The sequence below is a fragment of the Artemia franciscana genome, chromosome 15 (assembly GCF_032884065.1).
Source record: "Artemia franciscana chromosome 15, ASM3288406v1, whole genome shotgun sequence".
NCBI lineage: Eukaryota > Metazoa > Arthropoda > Branchiopoda > Anostraca > Artemiidae > Artemia > Artemia franciscana.
This window is the reverse complement of record NC_088877.1, coordinates 38,779,964-38,798,841: the sequence shown is the minus strand read 5'-3', so window position 1 is coordinate 38,798,841 and position 18,878 is coordinate 38,779,964. Positions and strand designations below refer to the sequence as shown.

Genomic DNA, 18,878 nt, shown 5'->3' with positions numbered 1-18,878 from the left:
ACCCTAAAATTATAATTCCGATTACCTCCTCTTTCCCTTCAAAAAATAAAACCTGGAAGTTTGAAATCAAATCCCCAATCCTGACACAAAACAAGATATACTGTCTTGTGACGACCTTAAACCAAATTGACTATGATTGTAAAAGTAATCTGAAGGAATATCGGCTTAATCTATTCGTTGTATATAATTATGCAATTGCATCGGGGATACGGACACTTGAAAATTATGTTGTGATTTAGTTGGAGCCTCATTAGCCAACATCTCAATCGTCTGGAATTTGCTCATGTTCTGCTGGCCGCGTTTTAAATCCCATAGCTACAATTTTTCAATGTCCCTTAAAAATGTCAACACTACAATAAAACAACAATGTAAAGACAGAGCAGGAGGGGTGGTGGGATCGGTCAAAAAAGGGTCAACTATTCTTCCAAGATCCTGATTTATGTGTATCCTCTTCAACAACAATAAACATCTCCACCTCATTGGTCTTGAGCTTCTCAACAAGGAATGATTTAAGATGGCTTTCATCTCCAATTTCAATCGGCCCTTTTAACTTGGAATCAAAGTTGTAAAACTTTCCTCCAACTTCCCTGAAAATAAAGGTTATATTTTTCATTTTTTATTAATTTTTTGATTTGTTTTAAAATAAGTTTTTTATTTGATTTTGTCAAGTCTTTTAATGATTCTTTTTTCATTAAATGATTTTAGATTGTAATTATAGTATGTGTTTATCCCTGTTATTAAGTTGTGTTAAATTTACCCAAGGGACTTTGTAATAATCGATTTTGAAAGGTTTCGACACCACTGCGCAAGCTTCTGCTCCACCGTAGTCTAATGAAAGCTTCACTCTTTAACCTCTCTCATTAAGCACTTATGTCAATTCTTGGTTTTTTAAGGGTTAAGCTATTTGTACTACCAGTATTTTAAGGATTTTGCACTTTTTTTTTAAACTAAAGTGCTGCAAGTAATTTAAGGATTTTATACTTTTTAATTCAATTGACTACTGCTGAACAACTTGTGCTGCAAGTAACTTAAGGATTTTATACTTTTCAATTCAATTGGCTACTGATGAACTACTTGCGCTGCAAGTAATTTAAGGATTTTATACTTCTTAATTCAATTGGCTACTGCTGAACTACTTGCGCTGCAAGTAATTTAAGGATTTTATACTTCTTAATTCAATTGGCTACTGCTGAACTACTTGTGCTGCAAGTAATTTAAGGATTTTATACTTCTTAATTCAATTGGCTACTGCTGAACTACTTGCGCTGCAAGTAATTTAAGGATTTTATACTTCTTAATTCAATTGGCTACTGCTGAACTACTTGTGCTGCAAGTAATTTAAGGATTTTATACTTTTTAATTCAATTGGCTACTGCTGAACTACTTGTGCTGCAAGTAATTTAAGGATTTTACACTTTTTAATTCAATTGGCTACTGCTGAACTACTTGTGCTGCAAGTAATTTAAGGATTTTATATTTTTTAATTCAATTGGCTACTGCTGAACTACTTGGGCTGCAAGTAATTTAAGGATTTTATATCTTTTAATTCAGTTGGCTACTGCTGAACTACTTGTGCTGCAAGCATTCAAAGAATTTTATATTTTTATAATCCAGAAGAGTGCTGCTGATTTGCTTTTGTAGCAAATATTTTGCAAACTATATTCTATTTAATTCAACTGAGCATTGATTGGCTATCTGTGCTGTGAGTATTTTAAAAAATTAATATTCTTGTAGTATGACTGAGAACTGCTAAACTACTTGTCCTGCCAGTATTAAAAGGATTTATACATTTTTTAATTCAACCAAGTGCTTCGGAATTACCTGTGCTGCAAGTACATGTAAGATTTTAATACTTTTTCTGTAATTGAAACAAGTTCTGCTCAACCACATTTCCAGCAAATATTTTAAGTATCTTGTACTGTTTTAATACCAATGGGTGCTGCAGACTCGCTTGTGCTGCAAATATCCAACCGAGCATTACAGTACTATTTTTTCTCTAAGTAGTTTTTTTCTGTCATAAATTTTCTTATTTGGTATCCGTGCCAGCAAAAGAATTAAATAAAAATCAAAGTTAGGCAATGACAACAATTATACAGACAAAGCTACAATCAAACAAAGCTCTGGTTCTCCTTCTAGCGGTACCTAATATTGCACATACATAAATGAGCAATTTTTATAATTAAACACCGAGATTATATTATATTGTTAAATTATATTAAATTTATATTTTATTATATTAAATTATAAAATATATTTATATTTTATATTAAATTTATTAATTCTATTAAATTGAAATTGAATTATATTATATTAAATATATTAATTATATTAAATTTTACGATTATATTATTTTAAATCATTTAAATTATATTTAAATCATATTAAATTATAAATTATATTAATTATACGAAATTATATTAAATTTATAATTAGACATTTGTGTATCTTTTTTTGTTTACTGTGGCGATTATCCAACAGTAGCAGTTTTGACATTGAAAATATTCCATCTCTTGTAATGAATAAAATTATCATAAATAATACCTTATAGCTATCCAATGCTTCCTGTGGAATGGAGGAATATAGCTTGATGTAGTCATGTTCAAAATGATACCAACTACATGTTTCAACACAAGGACGCTTGGGTGTAATCTTTTATCAAACCAAACTGCTTCATGCCCCATCACCTGCACTGCTTTCATCATCACATTCACATCATAGTTTCCAAGGCCAAGTATAGATCTAGAATTGATATATTCACTCTATTTCATTTACTATGTAGGCGCCACAAGAAAATGTAGATGACTATATTACGAAGTGTATCCCTCCCCCACACACAGACAAAAGTGTGCTGGCACACAATAATGAAAACATTAGCACATCTATAGGCAAAATTCAAGGAGGGTGATCAAAATTATTTTACAGGATTTCTGAAAAATGAACATTATTTCCAAACTGTCATCCCAGAAAATTTTATGAACTTCCAGTGAAATTCTTTTTCAACAATTTTTTAGCTTAAATTATTTAATTCTGTCAGCTATTTCTCATTAATAGGATATAAAAAAATTGTAGCCAACACTTTCCTTCAGTAAGCTTTAATATAATTTCGAAATTCTTGGAAAAACGACTATCAAGTTCAAGTTTAGTTCCTTTTAGAACCATCCTTTGGTTTATTGTCGGAACTGCAAGTCAATTTCCAATCGTTCAGTAATGGGGGTTACAGATACAAAAATTGCCTGGTCAAGTCACTAAAATGCCTGTTCAGTCACTAAAATAGAATACAATTCACAAGGGGAAAAATCTAAAATTAAGGCAATGAAGATTCTGAAATTACATAAAAATCTGGATATTCCAGAAAAAAAAATCTTCTAAGCATAAAAATCGTCGATGGCTACATCTGCAAGTTAAAATTGATATTTATCATACGATTAAAAGGGGGAGATAAAGAAAGAGCATTGTTGAACCACAATTCTTCTAGAGGGGAGTGCAATCAAAATTTGGACAGGCAGCAAAAAAAATCCTTTGGACCATTTGGACAGGGAGCAAAAAAAATAATTTTGACCATTTGGACAGGGAGCAAAAAAATCCTTTGGACCATTTGGACAGGGAGCAAAAAAAATCCTTTGGACCATTTGGACAGGGAGCAAAAAAATCCTTTGGACCATTTGGACAGGGAGCAAAAAAATCCTTGTTCATACACTCACAAGCTGATAGCCAGATTCCTGTTCCAGGTAAAAAAAAAAAATAAAAATGGGCATGAGCATAAAGCAAGTCAATGAAAAGAGACAACGCTCTAGCATTGTTTATAGTGAAGAGCGCTGTCTGTTCAATGCATTCTTATTTTTGAGAGACTATGTATTTTTTTTTTCAGAGCCGCTTCATATAGAAGGGGAGATCATATTAACGTCGGATGGGGGTTCATTTGATTGAAAATTGAAAGTTATAGCCATTTCGTTCAAATATTCAAAAGATAAAGTAAATTTGCCTCTGGGGTTGACATAACCCCCCAGAGATCCCGGGGTTAGTGCTGCAAGTTCTGCAAGTTGCCCATTATTAAAAAATAAAAGGTTTTTTTTTTTTTTTTTAATAGGCGAAAGTAAAACAGTTCAAAATAGGGATGAAACCTTTTAATTGACAGTGAATATACATAAAAAATATTTACCTGGATATTTCGAACACATATACAGTGTTCATCATCAGCAGGAGTTTTACTGCAATATTCGAAGTTTTACATCATCAGCAGGAGTTTTACTGCAATATTATCAGCAATAATTAAGGGTCAGCTGAAAGCATTAAGTTGAAACTTTAAGGGTATGTTGAAGATTCATCGGAGGACTTTCAGCTGCCCCTTGTCCTTTTTAAATGCCCCTCCCCTCAATGTTGATTAAAACTTAAAAAACGCTGTTTCTTCAAAATACTCAAAAGTTCTAATAGCTATGCTTTTGGGACCCCACCCCAGCCTCGTAAGTTAGCTCGTTTCATAAAACTTTGGGATGCCATGCATCCCCCAGCCTATATTTCGTAAGTTGTGTAAAGTGCCAATTGTTTACATCCAGGATTTATCCCTAAGAAAATGGGGATCGTTTGGTTCTGGGTATGTCCGAAAATGCTAAAGGTACAAGGTGAAACTTCAGGAAATGCTTCAGGGGGGGGGGGTATGTTAAACTAAATAAAAACACTACGTGCATCTAGTTTATCAAAAAGGCGGATTAGCAATATCTTAAGAACAGCTGAGGGTATTAAGATGAACCTCTCAGAGCATGTTGAGGGGGATAGTGAAAAGTAGTCGGAAGATAATCATCCTCCTCCCATGCCCTTTTAGCCTCCTTTTTATCCCCCCCATGAAGACATCCAAAAAAAATTTGATATTTCCTAAAGGTCAAATAGCCATGCCTCCGAGGATGACGTGAACCCTACTCTACCCCTGGCGCAAGGGTTGTAAATTATGCAAGTTGCCTATTGTTAACGCAAAGGTTTGTAACACAACACAACACAGTCAGCCCCCCTTACCCTTGTTAAATGCCCCTCGCCTGAACACTCATCGTAATTTAAAAAATAAACCGTTTTGTCCAAAATAGTCAAATGGTCTCATAACTATGCTTCAGGGGATGTCATGTCCCCCGCATCCATAGGGCAAGGATTGTACAATTTATGCAATTTACCCATTGTTTACAAGCAGGCTTATTACTAGGAAACGATGGAATGTTTGATTCTGGGCGCGTCCAAAAAAGGCTCAGGTTATTCAGGCGTAACTCTGAGGAATGTTGAGGGGTATTTTAACCTAAATCAAAAGACACTAAGCGCATCCAGTTTATCAAAAAGTACGATCTATGTGAATAAAGGAGGAAATAAAGATTTCCAGGCTTTTTAGACTAAAAGAAAAAGTGTCTCTGATCGTTCCAACAGAACTTCAGCCCCGCCTGTTCTCTTCACATGCAGCGCTGATCATGATATTCTTTCGATCATGAAACTAGTAAAAAACTTAAAAGGTTCTGGTCTCCGAATCTGTACTGATCTACCTCCAGAGCTAAATACTAAGCGGGTCAAGCTCCTTGCACAGATGAAGGATCTTAAAGCCAGTTATCAATTTATTCGGCTCAAGCAGGCTGGTGCTTCGCTTCGACTAGAACACAGGAACAACGAACAGGAAATATTCATTAGTGATGATGATGAGAGTATCCTGATTAACAATACTTGAAATTGATTATCGTGTTCCACCTCCTTTTTTTTTCTTTCATTGCCATATGATTATTTTTTTTCTCGCTGTCTCATTGAAAATGACTAAGAATGCTGAATTTTTCTATACGTTTTTTGTTTTCTCTTTCATCTTGTTTCTTATATTTTTTTCTTCTGTTTTTATGGCACTTGGTATTAACCAAGTGACATATAGCAGTCGCCAATTCTGTCGGTCTGTCGGTCCCGGCTTTGCTACTTTAGGCACTTCCAGGTAAGCTAGGACGATGAAATTTGGCAAGCGTATCAGGGACCGGACCAGATTAAATTAGAAATAGTCGTTTTCCCGATTTGACCATCTGGGGGGGAGTGGGGGCCCGGTTAATTCGCAAGAAATAGAAAAAATGAAGTATTTTTAACTTATCAGCGGGTGATTGGATCTTACTGAAATTTGATGTTTGGAATGATATTGTGTCTCAGAGCTCTTATTTTAAATCCCGACCGGATCTGATGACATTGGGGGTAGTTGGAGGGTGAAAACCTAAAGTCCCGGTTTTTCTACTTTAGGCACTTCCATGTAAGCTAGGACGATGAAATTTGGCAAGCGTATCAGGGACCGGACCATTCAGGACAGGGACAGGGACCGGTATTTCTGAAAAATAAAAAAAATGAGGTATTTTTAACTTACGAACGGGTGATCGGATCTCAATGAAATTTGATATTTAGAAGGATATCGTGGCTCAGAGCTCTTATTTAAAACCCGACCGGATCTGGTGACATTGGGGGGGGGGGGAGTTGGGAGGGAGAAACCTAAAAATTGGAAAACACTTAGAGTGGAGGGATCGGGATTAAACTTGGTGGAAAAAAACGCGAGTCCTAGATACATGATTGACATAACCAGAACGGAACCGCTCTCTTTGGAGTAGTTGGGGGGGGGGTTAATTCTGAAAAATTAGAAAAAATGAGATATTTTTAACTTACGAACGGGTGATTGGATCTCCATGAAATTTGATTTCTAGAAGGATATCGTGTCTCAAAGCTCTTATTTTAAATCTTGACCGGATCTGGTGACATTGGGGGAAGTTTGGGGTGGGGAAACCTAAAATGATGGGAAACGCTTAGATTGGAGGGATTGGGATGAAACTTGGTTGGAAAAATAAGCAGAAGTCTTGTATACGTGATTTACATAATTGGAACGGATCCGCTCAATTGCGGGGGGGGGGGGGGGTAATTCTGAAAAATAAGAAAAATGACGTATTTTTAACTTACGAAGGAGTGATCGGATCTTCATGAAACTTCATATTTAGAAGGACCTCGTAACTCCGATATCTTATTTTAAATCTCAACCGGATCAAGCGTAATTGGGGGGGGGGGCAGTTGGGGGGACCGGAAATCTTAGAAAATACTTAAAGCGGTGAGATCAGGATGAAACTGGATGGGAAGAGTAGAAACCTGTCTAAGATACGTGACTGACATAACTGGACCGGATCTGCTCTCTTTGGTGGAATTGGGGGGGGGGTAATATTGAAAATTGAGGTATTTTTAACTTACGAAAGGGTGATCGGATCTCAATGAAATTTGATATTTAGAAGGATCTTGTGCTTTAAAGTTCTAATTTCAAATTCCGACCAGATCCTTTGACATTCGGGGGAGTTGGAGGGGGGAACCGGAATTCTTGGAAAACATGAATATTGGAGTATTTATATCTTACGAATAGATGATCGGATCGTAAGGAAATTTGATTTTTAGAAGGAATTCATGTCTCAGAGCTCTTATTTCAAATCCCGACCAGATCTTTTGACATTGTGGGGATTTGAAGGGGGAAATCTTGAAAAAACACTTGGAGTGTAGGAATCGGGATGAAGCTTGGTGGATAGAATAAACAAATGTCCTTGATACGTGATTGCCAGAATCGTACTGGATTCGCTCTCTTTGGGGGAGTTGGGGGGAGGGGTTCAGTGATTTGGCGAGTTCGGTGCTTCTGGACGTGCTAGGGCGATGAAAATTGGTTGGCGTGTCAGGGAGCTGCACAATTTGACTTGATAAAGTCGTTTTCCCAGATTCGACCATCTGGGGGGCAAAAGGGAGAGGAAAAATTAGAAAAAATAGGTATTTATAACTTACGAGTGGGTGATCGGATCTTAATGAATTTTGATATTTAGAAGGACTTTGTGACTCAGAGCTCTTATTTTAAATCTTGACCGGCATTAAGCCTATTATTTTCCTTTTTAAATCAATCTATTGATTCATAGAATTTTGTTAGAGCTCATACCATATGATCTCTTGGCTCTTAGCTCTTCTCGCCTCGTCACAAGTGCCATATGAGCTCTTAGCTCTTGTTTCTATAGTACAGTGTTCCCCTATTTCACATGTCCTCCCTGTTTTGTGTGTTAGTTTTAGTTCAAAAAAATTCAGTTCAAGTTTCTGGCGTATTTTTTTTTCAGTGAACCACGAGTGCCAGTCGGGATATTGGTTTCATTTTCGCCTGCTTCGTGCCCTCGGAGTGCAAGTCCAGTTCCACACCATGCCCACGCAATTTTTGGTAAGTTATGTTAATTAATTGTTCTCAGTCTGGCCACAGGGATTCCGCCGGGATGATTTCTAACCTTAAAGTTCTTGAGAAAAGCCAGATTTATTGGAATTATTAAATAGTTCAGATGGTAGTCTACCGAATAAATGTGATATTGGGATTAGTAATTTAGTTAATTGTAGGTATAGTTCAACTCTGTGTAAGGTTTCAAATCGATCTGATTGTCTACGGACTCTACACCTTAACATCTAAGACCTTTCGTCATCTCTGGATCAGCTATATGCAAATATGCTTCACGTCCCGACGTTTTAGGTAATTGCGAAACGTTTGTTGCAGAGCGAACGGATTTATTACTGGAAACACCTGGATACAACTGCGAAAAATACATAGGAAAATGTTGAGTAAAGGAGGATTGGCACTGTATATCTCCGACGCGATTCCATACACGGTCCGACACGATCTTTCTAAGAACATTGAAGGAGTTTTATAATCACTGTTTGTTGAAATTAATCCTGGTAAATCTGGTACTTTGATCATTGGATAGGTATATCGTTCCCCTAGTGGCACTTTGGTGACTTTTCTGCAGATCCTTCGAGAAATCCTTGAAGCTATACAGAACCAGCCATACGAAACGGTTGTCATGGGTGATTTCAATGTCAATCTCCTAGACTACGAGGGTTCGTTTCCTGCAGACTTCTTATCCGATATGCTTGCATCTGGACTACTACCATCAGTCACTATACCCACAAGGGTTACTGAGAAATCAGCAACTCTGATTGATAATATATTTTTGTCACTGACATTTCAGAATAGCTTCGTTATTGTTAGTGATATATCTGACCATTTCCCAGTTTTATCAGATCTTTTGGTGCCGAATATGCAGGCTCCACGGTTTAACCCCTCAACATCGCCTTACTTCGTAACGGAAAAGAACCTTGAAGCTTTAAAGACTTAACTGCAAGAATGTTCATGGGAATTTATAGATGAAAAAGATGATTTGGACTCTAATTTTGACAAATTTTACTCTAAAGTAAAAGATTGTTGTATAGAATGCTGCACCAGAAGACCTTCTAATCAGCCTCGAAGAAAAAATCAACCTTTTAACCCCTGGATGACAGAAGGACTTCTGACAAGCTCCAGCCGCAAACTCTACTTATTGAAAAGATACAAAAGTTCTCCTACAGCTCGTCACCTACAAGAATTCAAAACTTACAAGAATTTATTCAAATCATTGATTCGCAGAGCGAAAAGCTCGTATTATGCGTCAAAGTTTCTGGAGTACAAAACGGACATGAGAAAAACTTGGAAAGTCATCAATTCTGTCATTAGACCATCATCTCATAGTCCTGACATTCCAACGAAGCTTGATGTTGACGGGGTATTGATCGAGGGCCCTTGTGAGATTAAGAACTCCCTTGCATCATATTTTGCTTCAGTTGGCGAAAAGACTGTCAAGGGACTTGGTGGAAGCGCGATTTCCCTCACACAGGATAAACATCTCAAGTTCATGGGACCCCTTGCCTTAAATCTATTGTTATAGAGCTTGTATTGGAATCAGAGGTGGCAAGACACATTCAAGGTTTAAAAGGTGCATCATCATCTGGCCCAGACTACATATCAACTAAAGCTGTGCAAACTATATTCCCTTCAATTCTGGGCCCTTTAACAAAGCTTATTAATATGTCGTTTGAAAAAGGAAAGTTTCCTAGGTCCTTAAAAACTGCGAGAGTGATAGCTCTATTTAAGGGTGGGAACAGAAGTGACCCGTCAAATTACCGACCAATTTCCCTTCTTTCAGTGTTTTCAAAAATATTTGAAAAGCCGATGCAAAAAAGGCTCACAAGTTTTTTACAATCTAAGGAGTTTTTGCACAATCATCAATTCGGATTTCGATCGAAACATACTACGGAGCAAGCGTGCACTACACTCATCAGTTTTCTTCATACCGCTTTAGATTCTGAAAAATACCAGCCGCTATTTTCCTTGATGTGCGGAAAGCTTTTGATAGTCTTACTCATAAGATCCTTCTTGATAAACTGTCTCATATAGGAATACGAGGTCCAGCCCTATCATGGTTCCATTCTTATTTACAAGATAGAACGATTTCCATGGACCCTGACTCACTAAACTCCATTGTTGTAGACTATGGAGTACCACAAGGATAGATTCTTGGTCCTACTCTGTTTTTAATATACATCAACGATTTATTAAGAGCGGTAAAGAACGCGATTCCTTCTGCGTGTTGTACTCTATGTCACGAAAAGGAAAATACGGTGGCATCTTCTGTTATTTTGCCATCCCCTCATGAAGATTTAGTTGCCTTCGCTGACGAAAAGCAACATCCTATGTGCTGAAGACACGGAACAAGCTTTGGAGGTTAAACTTCACATGCTTATGGAGCGGTCTTACCACTGGTTTGATACTAACCGACTTGCTTTAAATATCGCTAAATCACACTTTCTCATATTTTCTAGAACTGGCAAGGCATGCCCGTCCTTATCAACTATATCTACCTCGAAAGGACCCTTGTCTCGACCTAACGTAAGATACGTGCGTTTCCTTGGAATTTTGTTGGATGAAAATCTTTCTTTTAGAAACCACATCAAGATGGTCCAAGCAAAATATCACGTAATCTTGGGATTATTCGGAAACTTAAACACATTTTTCCTGGATCTATTCTTCGGACCCTGTATTTTTCACTCATTCAGCCATATCTAACTTACTGCAACTCGATTTGGATGTCTACTTTCCAGTCTCTGCTCCATCCGATTAAAGTAATTCATCAAAAGGCTCGCCAGTTAGTTAACGAATTTAATAAAGGATATCGAAAAGAGCTTTTGAATACTTATGCACTCTATGTCGTCTCTTGCTCTTCAATGATTTTCAAGTATCTTCATGGTGAACTGCCTCGCTGTTTCAATTCTTTCTTTCCCGATTTAGTTAATTCAAGGAGCTCTCATAATCTACGCAATAAAGATCACCTACTATTATCTCAAACTAAGACTGTCAGATCAGATTTTAGTCCCCGAATAGCATGTAGTAAAGTAAGGAACATTCTCCCTGATAATGCCCGTAGCATTCATTCGTTTGATGCCTTTAAAACCCAACTAAAAATATTTTTCGTTGATAGATATAATGGGGATAAATTTGAGAAAAAATTTATTTTTGAGTTGGTTTGAATTAATATTGTTATATGTTTAATAATATGATGAATAATGAGGGTAGGGCGACATTCCTAGATGCTAGGCTTGAGCACGTTTATTTATTTAATTTTAATTGTTGTGATTTTGTGATGGTTGGAGATGGTGTGGACATGGATTTGAATTTCGAGGACGAAGTGGTAAGTAAAAATAACACAAAATTATTTAATTGGATTTCTTGTTTTTTTTTAAGAAGAGACTCTTTATTTGGTATTTATTTTTGGTTTAACCCATATGTAACGGGCCATGGAGTCTTGTAGGGGTAGAAAGTTATTGTTGTCAATTTATTTTGATGTTAATAAACTGAACTGAACTCAATGAATCTATATCTATAATATGTGTCTGCAATATCTTAAGAACAGCCGAGGGTATTAAGTTAAAACTCTTAATTCATGGTAAAGGGATGTTAAAAAGCAACCAGAGGACAACCAGCCCCACCCAACGCATGCCCTTTTTTCTTTCCCTGCTCCTCCAAAGCCCTCCTCAATTACAAGCAGGGATTCTAATCAAAATTTTTAAACATCTATCTTGTTCAAAATAGTCTAAAGATTAAACGATTATGCCTCTGAGGATGATATATTCCCCCCCCCATGGAGCAAGGGTTGTAAGATATACAATTTGTTCATTTTTAAAATATAAGGTTATTATTTGGGAACAAGGGGCTATTTTGATCCTGAGTCACCAAAAAAATTAGGTTATTAAGGTGAAACTCTAAGGAATCATTGAGAAGGATGTCGAGCACAATCATAACACTCTATGTGCATGCTAGTTGTCAAAAAGGCGTAACAGCAATATCTGAGGAACGCTTGAGGGTTTTAAATTGGAATCTTTCAGGGTACGTTGAAGAGTGATCGAAAACGCAACCAGCCCCTCTTTAAATTCCCCCTCCCCTCAACAGTGATTGAAATTTTGAAAAAAATTCATTTTGTTCCACTGTAAGGCCAAAATGCCTTACTGAGCAAACATACTCAAGGTGTGAAAGATAAAAGCTATGGGAAGATAAAAAATATGTAAAGGTGAAGGATATGTGCTTTGGACATTAGAATTTAGCAAATAGCTTAAGGAGAGACAGGGATGTCTCTCCTTAAGACATCCCTGTCCCGTAATTTATATTTATTCAAGTTTTAAACTTGCTCCTTACTTTAGTTGAAAAACCCTTTCTATTTGTCTAATTACATTTCATGAAACTCTAAAGTTTTATGAATACAATACTTCTGGTAACGCAGAAAAAATGATCTATATTTCAATGATCTCTGTTTAGATTTTGATGGGTAATCAAACAGTTCGTGGTATCGAACTGTAAGTAAGGAGTGATCCAGCTCTATAGTAACTAAAACTCTAAAAAACGGAATTTTGATACTAATAAATATATCAAAAGAATTGGCTTATTATACTGATTCGAAGAAAAATAACGAATGCGTGTTTTTTTTCTTCCCAGGTATGGTCGTTTTGACCCAGTGGGAATAGAACGTCGAAAGAGGGCTCATTCTAATGGAAATGAAAATTTCTAGTGCCCTTTTTAAGTGACCGAAAAAATTTGACGGCAACTAGGCCCCTCCCACGCTACAGTTCCTCCTAGACCCCCTAGAACCTACAGGGAAATATTTATAAGTTAAAAATTTTTTTTTTCATTTGTTTTATTTCGTCAAATTTTTTTAGTCACTTAAAAAGGGCACTAGAAATTTTTATTTCCATTAGAATGAGCCCTTTTCCGACGTTCTAGGCCTACTGGGTCAAAACGACCATTACTGGCAAGAAAAAAAAAAATAAAACACGCATCCGTGATTTTTCTTTCGAATCAGCATAATAAGCCGATTCTTTTGATATATTTATTAGTATCAAAATTCCTTTTTTTAGTTTTAGTTACTATAGAGCTTTATCGCTCCTTACTTACAGTTCGATACCACGAACTGTTTGATTACCCATCAAAATCCAAATGGAGATCATTGAAATACTGATCGTTTTTTCTGTGTTACCAGAAGTATTGTATTCATAAAATTTTAGAGTTTCATAAAATGTAATTAAACAAATAGAAAGAGTTTTTCAACTAAAGTAAGGAGTAAGTTTAAAACTTAAATAAATATAAATTACTCTGTATATAAGGGGGACTACCCCTTCTCAACACCATGCTCATTAAACAAAAGTTTTTAGTGCTTCGAAAAATCTTATTTATTTCAATTGTAAATTTTCTTTAAAACTTAGAAAAAAGCCAAACTTCACAGTAAAGAGTAAGAAGCTAAAGAGGAGACACCCTCCCTTCATACAAAAAATAATCTGTTCAAATAGGTTTCAAATCTGGTCCTTGCTTTCAGATGAAAAGCTCTTATTTTACTCAATTTCTGATTGTTTTCTAAATCGTACCTAGCCTAACCAAGATATAAGTTGAGGTACTGGTCCCTTAAATCTCTGGTTAACTGCTTTTAAAATGTGTGAATCAATAATTGTATGGTCGTTAGTAGACTACTATCCTACATTTAAATTTGCAATTTCAATTTTTGATAACATTTTAATTATACTTAAAAATTGGCAGTGAATAGTAATTTTGGTGAAAAGACCTTGTTAATATTACTACTAAAGAATTTTGGTTGGATGAAAAGGAGTATTATTGTTTGTATGGATGGAAATTCTGTGAGACTTTTAATCTTCTACAAAACTGAAGCCATCACGACCTCTGCAATAGGATTTTCTCATCAATAAATACATTACATATATTTTATTAAATGCATTGAAGTACTTTATTTAAATAAAAAAGAAAAATATTACCATATAAAATTCCTGAAAACTAAGCTCCTAGCAGTAGTAGCCATCCCAAAGTAATTTCATGGCGGGGCAGATGATGACCTGCCTAGCCTTTTCCATTGCTTTGCTGGTAGACATGGGAATATAACAGATTAGCTGCATAGAGAAACATTTTTTCATTCCTACTCCTCCCTACCTCTTTCAACATTCATCTGAAGCCTCATGAAGAGTAAGCAGTTTGCTGATTAAAATGTACTTTTGTAGGAATCTACCCTACCCCCACCTAAGCCCCCTTCTCATAATAGCTGATACGCAATTACAGATCACCAGACGTGGCCTAATTTCATTACAAATAAAGCAAATCAACTTGGTTAAACCCAGTACTGCCACCATGTGGCATTACTTCTTCTGCAAGTAGAAAGGCTAAAATATAGTTATTGATACTTTTAAATCAATTAGCTTCTCAGGATTTTACCCAACCACCACAGCTATTTTGGCGTCTTGTCCTTACTGGAAAATTTACTCCCAGCGCCCTTGGTGTAACGGAAATTCTTGAAGGCATTGCAAGTGAAGCAACCCAGTCAAAAATGAGAGTGAAGTACCATAAATCTAATATTCTGGTCTTTAGTTTTCTTAAATCAAACCCATCATTTATTACCCCAATACCTAATAAAATAATTACAACAAAAACTAAACTCTTTGGGGTTTAACTAACAAGCAATTTGAAATGGGAGGCCCACATTTGCTCTATTGTTAAACAGGCTAGTGCATCCCTGTCTCTCCTTAAGCTATTTGCTAAATTTTAATGTTCAAAGCACATATCCTCCACCTTTACATATTTTTTATCTTTCCATAGCTTTTATCTTTCACACCTTGAGTATGTTTGCCCAGTGAGGCATTTTGGCCTTACAGTGGACCAGTCCAAGAGGCTAGAAATTATCCAGAAGAGAACCCTGCAGACTATTTACAGTCAAGGCAAAGTACCTGACATTCTCTTCCTCAAGAGAATGTAGCACATTCTCTTGGCAGTCCAATGTGCTACTCTTTTTACAAATTTTGGAAATAATCTGCATCGTAACCCACTCTTTTAATGTGAACTCCTAGCCCCTTATTACCCTCCAAACCCTGTTTACCACACTCAAAAGCACAAAAAATCTGGTTCTAAATCCTTTTATTGCATGAACTGAGCATTACAGAAAGAGATTTGTGCCAGCATTTGTTGAAATCATAGATAAACAAAATTGTAATGTATCATGTTAATGTGTCATGTGTAGCCTATTGTTAATGTGTTTGTTTCATTTTTATTTGACAGGCCAGTTGGGTTCATTGCTGTATTTTTTGATAATGCACTTATGTATTCATTTTACTTATGTTACATACATTTTACTTACGTACTTATTTTTTTGTACTTATATACTCATTTTTATTCACAGTATTCATTTTTATTTGACAGGCCTGTTGGGTTCATTGATGTATGTTTTTATATTGTAGTTATGTTTTTTTTTACATACAATGTAGGCTAGCTGACAGAAAGCAACAAGTTTGACAGTTTTTTATGTTGTGAGAATTTACTTGTTAATAAAGTACTTTTCTATTCTAAACATTGCTTTGTTGAATCATTATGATGTCATTCCTCTATGTTAAACAGGTTTCTGTCTTACCAACTCTGGTGAAATTTAGTTTCACCTACATGAGACCAATACAAATGTAAATATTATTTGAAATGATTTTTAACAATGGATAACCTTGAATTGCACTTACTGGCAATACAGAATATTTTAGTGTACTTTACCCAGTGATGATAATGCTGCATCCCATTGCAAGAGCCATGGTTTAATCACCCACTCCTTGTCAAGATTGGCTTTGAAGCTGTCAATGGTAGTGGACCATTTAAGCAGGCCATATCATTTCTTTTCTATCAGTTTCACTTTAGAGTTCACTAAGTCTGATAGAAAAGCCTTACAAAAAACGTCCACAGCAATATCATCAATGGTCAAGACAAGTTTGTCACGTGCATGACCCATACTGCTGATCACTTGATGACCTTGAATTTTTTCAATCATCTCTTGACGTTTAGCAGGGTTGTCTTGCTTAGACCATTCTAGAGGCTTATGATCTAGTTGCCAGACAAAAATAGTACAATTTCCCTGTATTTGTATGCTTGCAAGAACAGCTTTGCTGAATGACTTCTGATGACCAAGCAAACTGGAACAAATCTTTGTCATCAGAACTGAGCTAATTGTAGGTCATTATCATGTCACCTCTTAATCATAGTATGTTAGAGTTGGTATCTTGAGGCTTTGCATTTGGCATGTATACTCTTTGTTTTTTTTATGTTAAACATTTGGAGTTTCCCTCTAATCAAATCTTGTTTATTATTTGATCTAATCAAATCTTAAAGCCAATAATTTTTTTTATAATTCCAAAATAATTATATAGCCTGGTTTGGGTTTGCATTCTAGATTGCTAAACTTGACACTGTTGTTTTGGGGTATCAAAAAATATTCTATTCAATAATGAGAAACTCATTTTGGTATCTTGAGGCTTTGCATTTGGCATGTATACTCTTTGTTCTTTTAGCACAATTATCTTATTATCCACCATCTGTACAGTGTTGAGGGTTGTCTGGTCTGTTTTATTAGTCAGCATAGCAGCACACATTCAAATTGTAATGCTTGTCTCTTCAGGCTCTTTTAAAGTTTTGTTATTATAAAAGAGGATCCATTACTTATTGAGTGTTTAACAATACCTAGAGTTTGGTTTGTCCTTGTTACAGCAGCTTGATAAAGAGAAACGTTTCAATGATATTGTCAGAAAAGCTTAATAATTTGTGGGCTAAACTGATTTTGTAGATTAAAATAAAACCATTTGCTAATTTAGGCTCAGATATGAAAAAAATGGATTATCCACTTAAAAGCTAAACTGTTGGATCATAATTTAAATTTTAGACAAAACCTGAATATTTGGTTGAAATATTGTATCTTTGGCAAATTTTTAACTGAAGTCTTATTTCATGATCTGTTTTTTTTTTTCATTTATTTATTCTGTTCTTACAAAGAGATTTGAGTCTGATCAAATTTGGTGTGTGGCAATTAAGTACAAGGCCTCAATGTGTAACAACCCCCAAATCTCTCTCCAAGAGACTCTCAGAAATGGGATGTACAAATTCAATGACATTGAATACTGCTGTCATGTATTATTTTTACAAAATGGACAGCCTTACAGTTTTTAACATTCAACTCGAATCTCTACACCTTTGTCCATTTGCAAAAGCTATAAAGTTCTGGCTGCATTTAGGCCTCACCTTCTGAATCTCAACAGGACTGATGAGGTATGAGTCATCAGCTTACTGGCTAGGTTTCTTTATAGTATTTATGCAGGGTTTTGAATGTAGGCTTATAAATTGAAGAATGTGTCCTTAAAACAGTTCCTTGAAATACCCTACATAAGACCTCTTTCCCACCTCTAACAATGAAAGAAAACATGATGACTGGGTACATGGAAACATGCTATATAATATTGTATGAGGGCAATTGTATATAGGGCAATGTATGAGATGGTTGGGAGGGGCACATGTCATCAGAAAAAGTAACCATGATGTATGGAAATAGCACAAAATAAAGAACATAACGGCAAGCCTACTACTTTTGATTGGTAAAATTCTAGTTAATTGACTTCTTGCTATCTCAGAAAGGGTTTATGTTAGGAAAATGAAACTTTCAGGGATGAATCTACAGACTAAAGTATGTCCCAGGAAGGTATTTTGAAGCAACTACCTAAACTCCTTCTCCCTCTAGAGGGCCCTGACCTTTAAAAATATGTGTCTTATAAAAGTGAAACGCTGCAAAACAGATCTTCTGCTTAATTGAAGAACAACAAAATTGTTTTTTGTTTCATAACTTTGCTCAATTCCATTTTATAAGGTTTTAAAGATATACAAATACATTTCCTAAATATTGAAAAAACATTGATGTGGCTCAAAATTCTACTCAAATAACAGGAATTGCATTTTCAGAACTAAAGGCAGAGAAAAAGCAACTAGTAACTGAAAATTAAGGTAAAATGTTGTTTTGTCAAAATTTCAATAGGTATAGACCTGTCATGTAGGCAAATTTTTGGGCCCTCTAGAGGGAGAAGGAGTAGAGGTGGGTACTTTAAAATACCTTCCTGGGACATACTATAGTCTGTAGATTCATCCCTGAAAGTTTCATTTTCCTAACCTAAACCCTTTCTGAGATAGCAAGAAGTCAATTAACTAGAATTTTACCCTTTTAATTATGTGTGTTCTTCCTTCTGGAGAGTGGGCCCACTGAATGTGTACAAAATGTGCATATCTTCTCTGTTTTTAAATATAAATAGCCTACAAAAGATTTTCTAATGAAAATACCAAAAAAGATGAACTTCAAAGTCTAGAGATAGGGAGATACCTCACCCTAAGTGAACCTCTCCTTTGCAAGGACAATAATAGTATATTTAAAATGAGCATTAACGGCATATTGAACAATAGGCTATTTATAATCATTTACCTATGCGGGCTAAAAAATGTATCAGGAGAAAGAACAGAACAAATCCCGTCTAATACTTTTTGCTGAAAAACTTCTTTCTGATACAAGTTATTAAGAGAATGCAATAAACATAGTTGTTTAGACTGCTTTTCATGATACATGACTAAAGATTTAATCTTCTGCCATAAAAAGCCGCATTGAAAGATATTTGAATATCTTTTATATAGCTGCCAT

The 18,878-nt window shown here is 35.6% G+C and overlaps 1 protein-coding gene across 1 annotated transcript; it reads right to left on the bottom strand.

The window, feature by feature from the left end:
• Window positions 1-6: 6 nt before the first annotated feature.
• Window positions 7-18,874, bottom strand: LOC136036445 (josephin-2-like). Its single transcript, XM_065718687.1, has 3 exons — window positions 18,666-18,874; window positions 2,542-2,739; window positions 7-587 (listed from the first exon to the last, which is right to left on the bottom strand). Exons 1-3 carry the CDS (start codon window positions 18,803-18,805, stop codon window positions 413-415), a joined length of 513 nt encoding a protein of 170 aa, XP_065574759.1. The 5' UTR covers window positions 18,806-18,874; the 3' UTR covers window positions 7-412.
• Between the last annotated feature and the right edge of the window lie 4 nt (window positions 18,875-18,878).

What these genes read in the sequence shown, in the direction of transcription:
- LOC136036445 (XM_065718687.1), bottom strand. Translation starts at nt 18,805, where the DNA reads ATGTATCATGAAAAGCAGTCTAAACAACTATGTTTATTGCATTCTCTT. An exon ending in ACATTTTTTAGCCCGCATAG is followed by an intron (nt 2,740 to 18,665) that starts GTAAATGATTAT and finishes TATCAATTCTAG; the next exon opens with ATCTATACTTGGCCTTGGAA. An exon ending in AAGCATTGGATAGCTATAAG is followed by an intron (nt 588 to 2,541) that starts GTATTATTTATG and finishes CTTTATTTTCAG; the next exon opens with GGAAGTTGGAGGAAAGTTTT.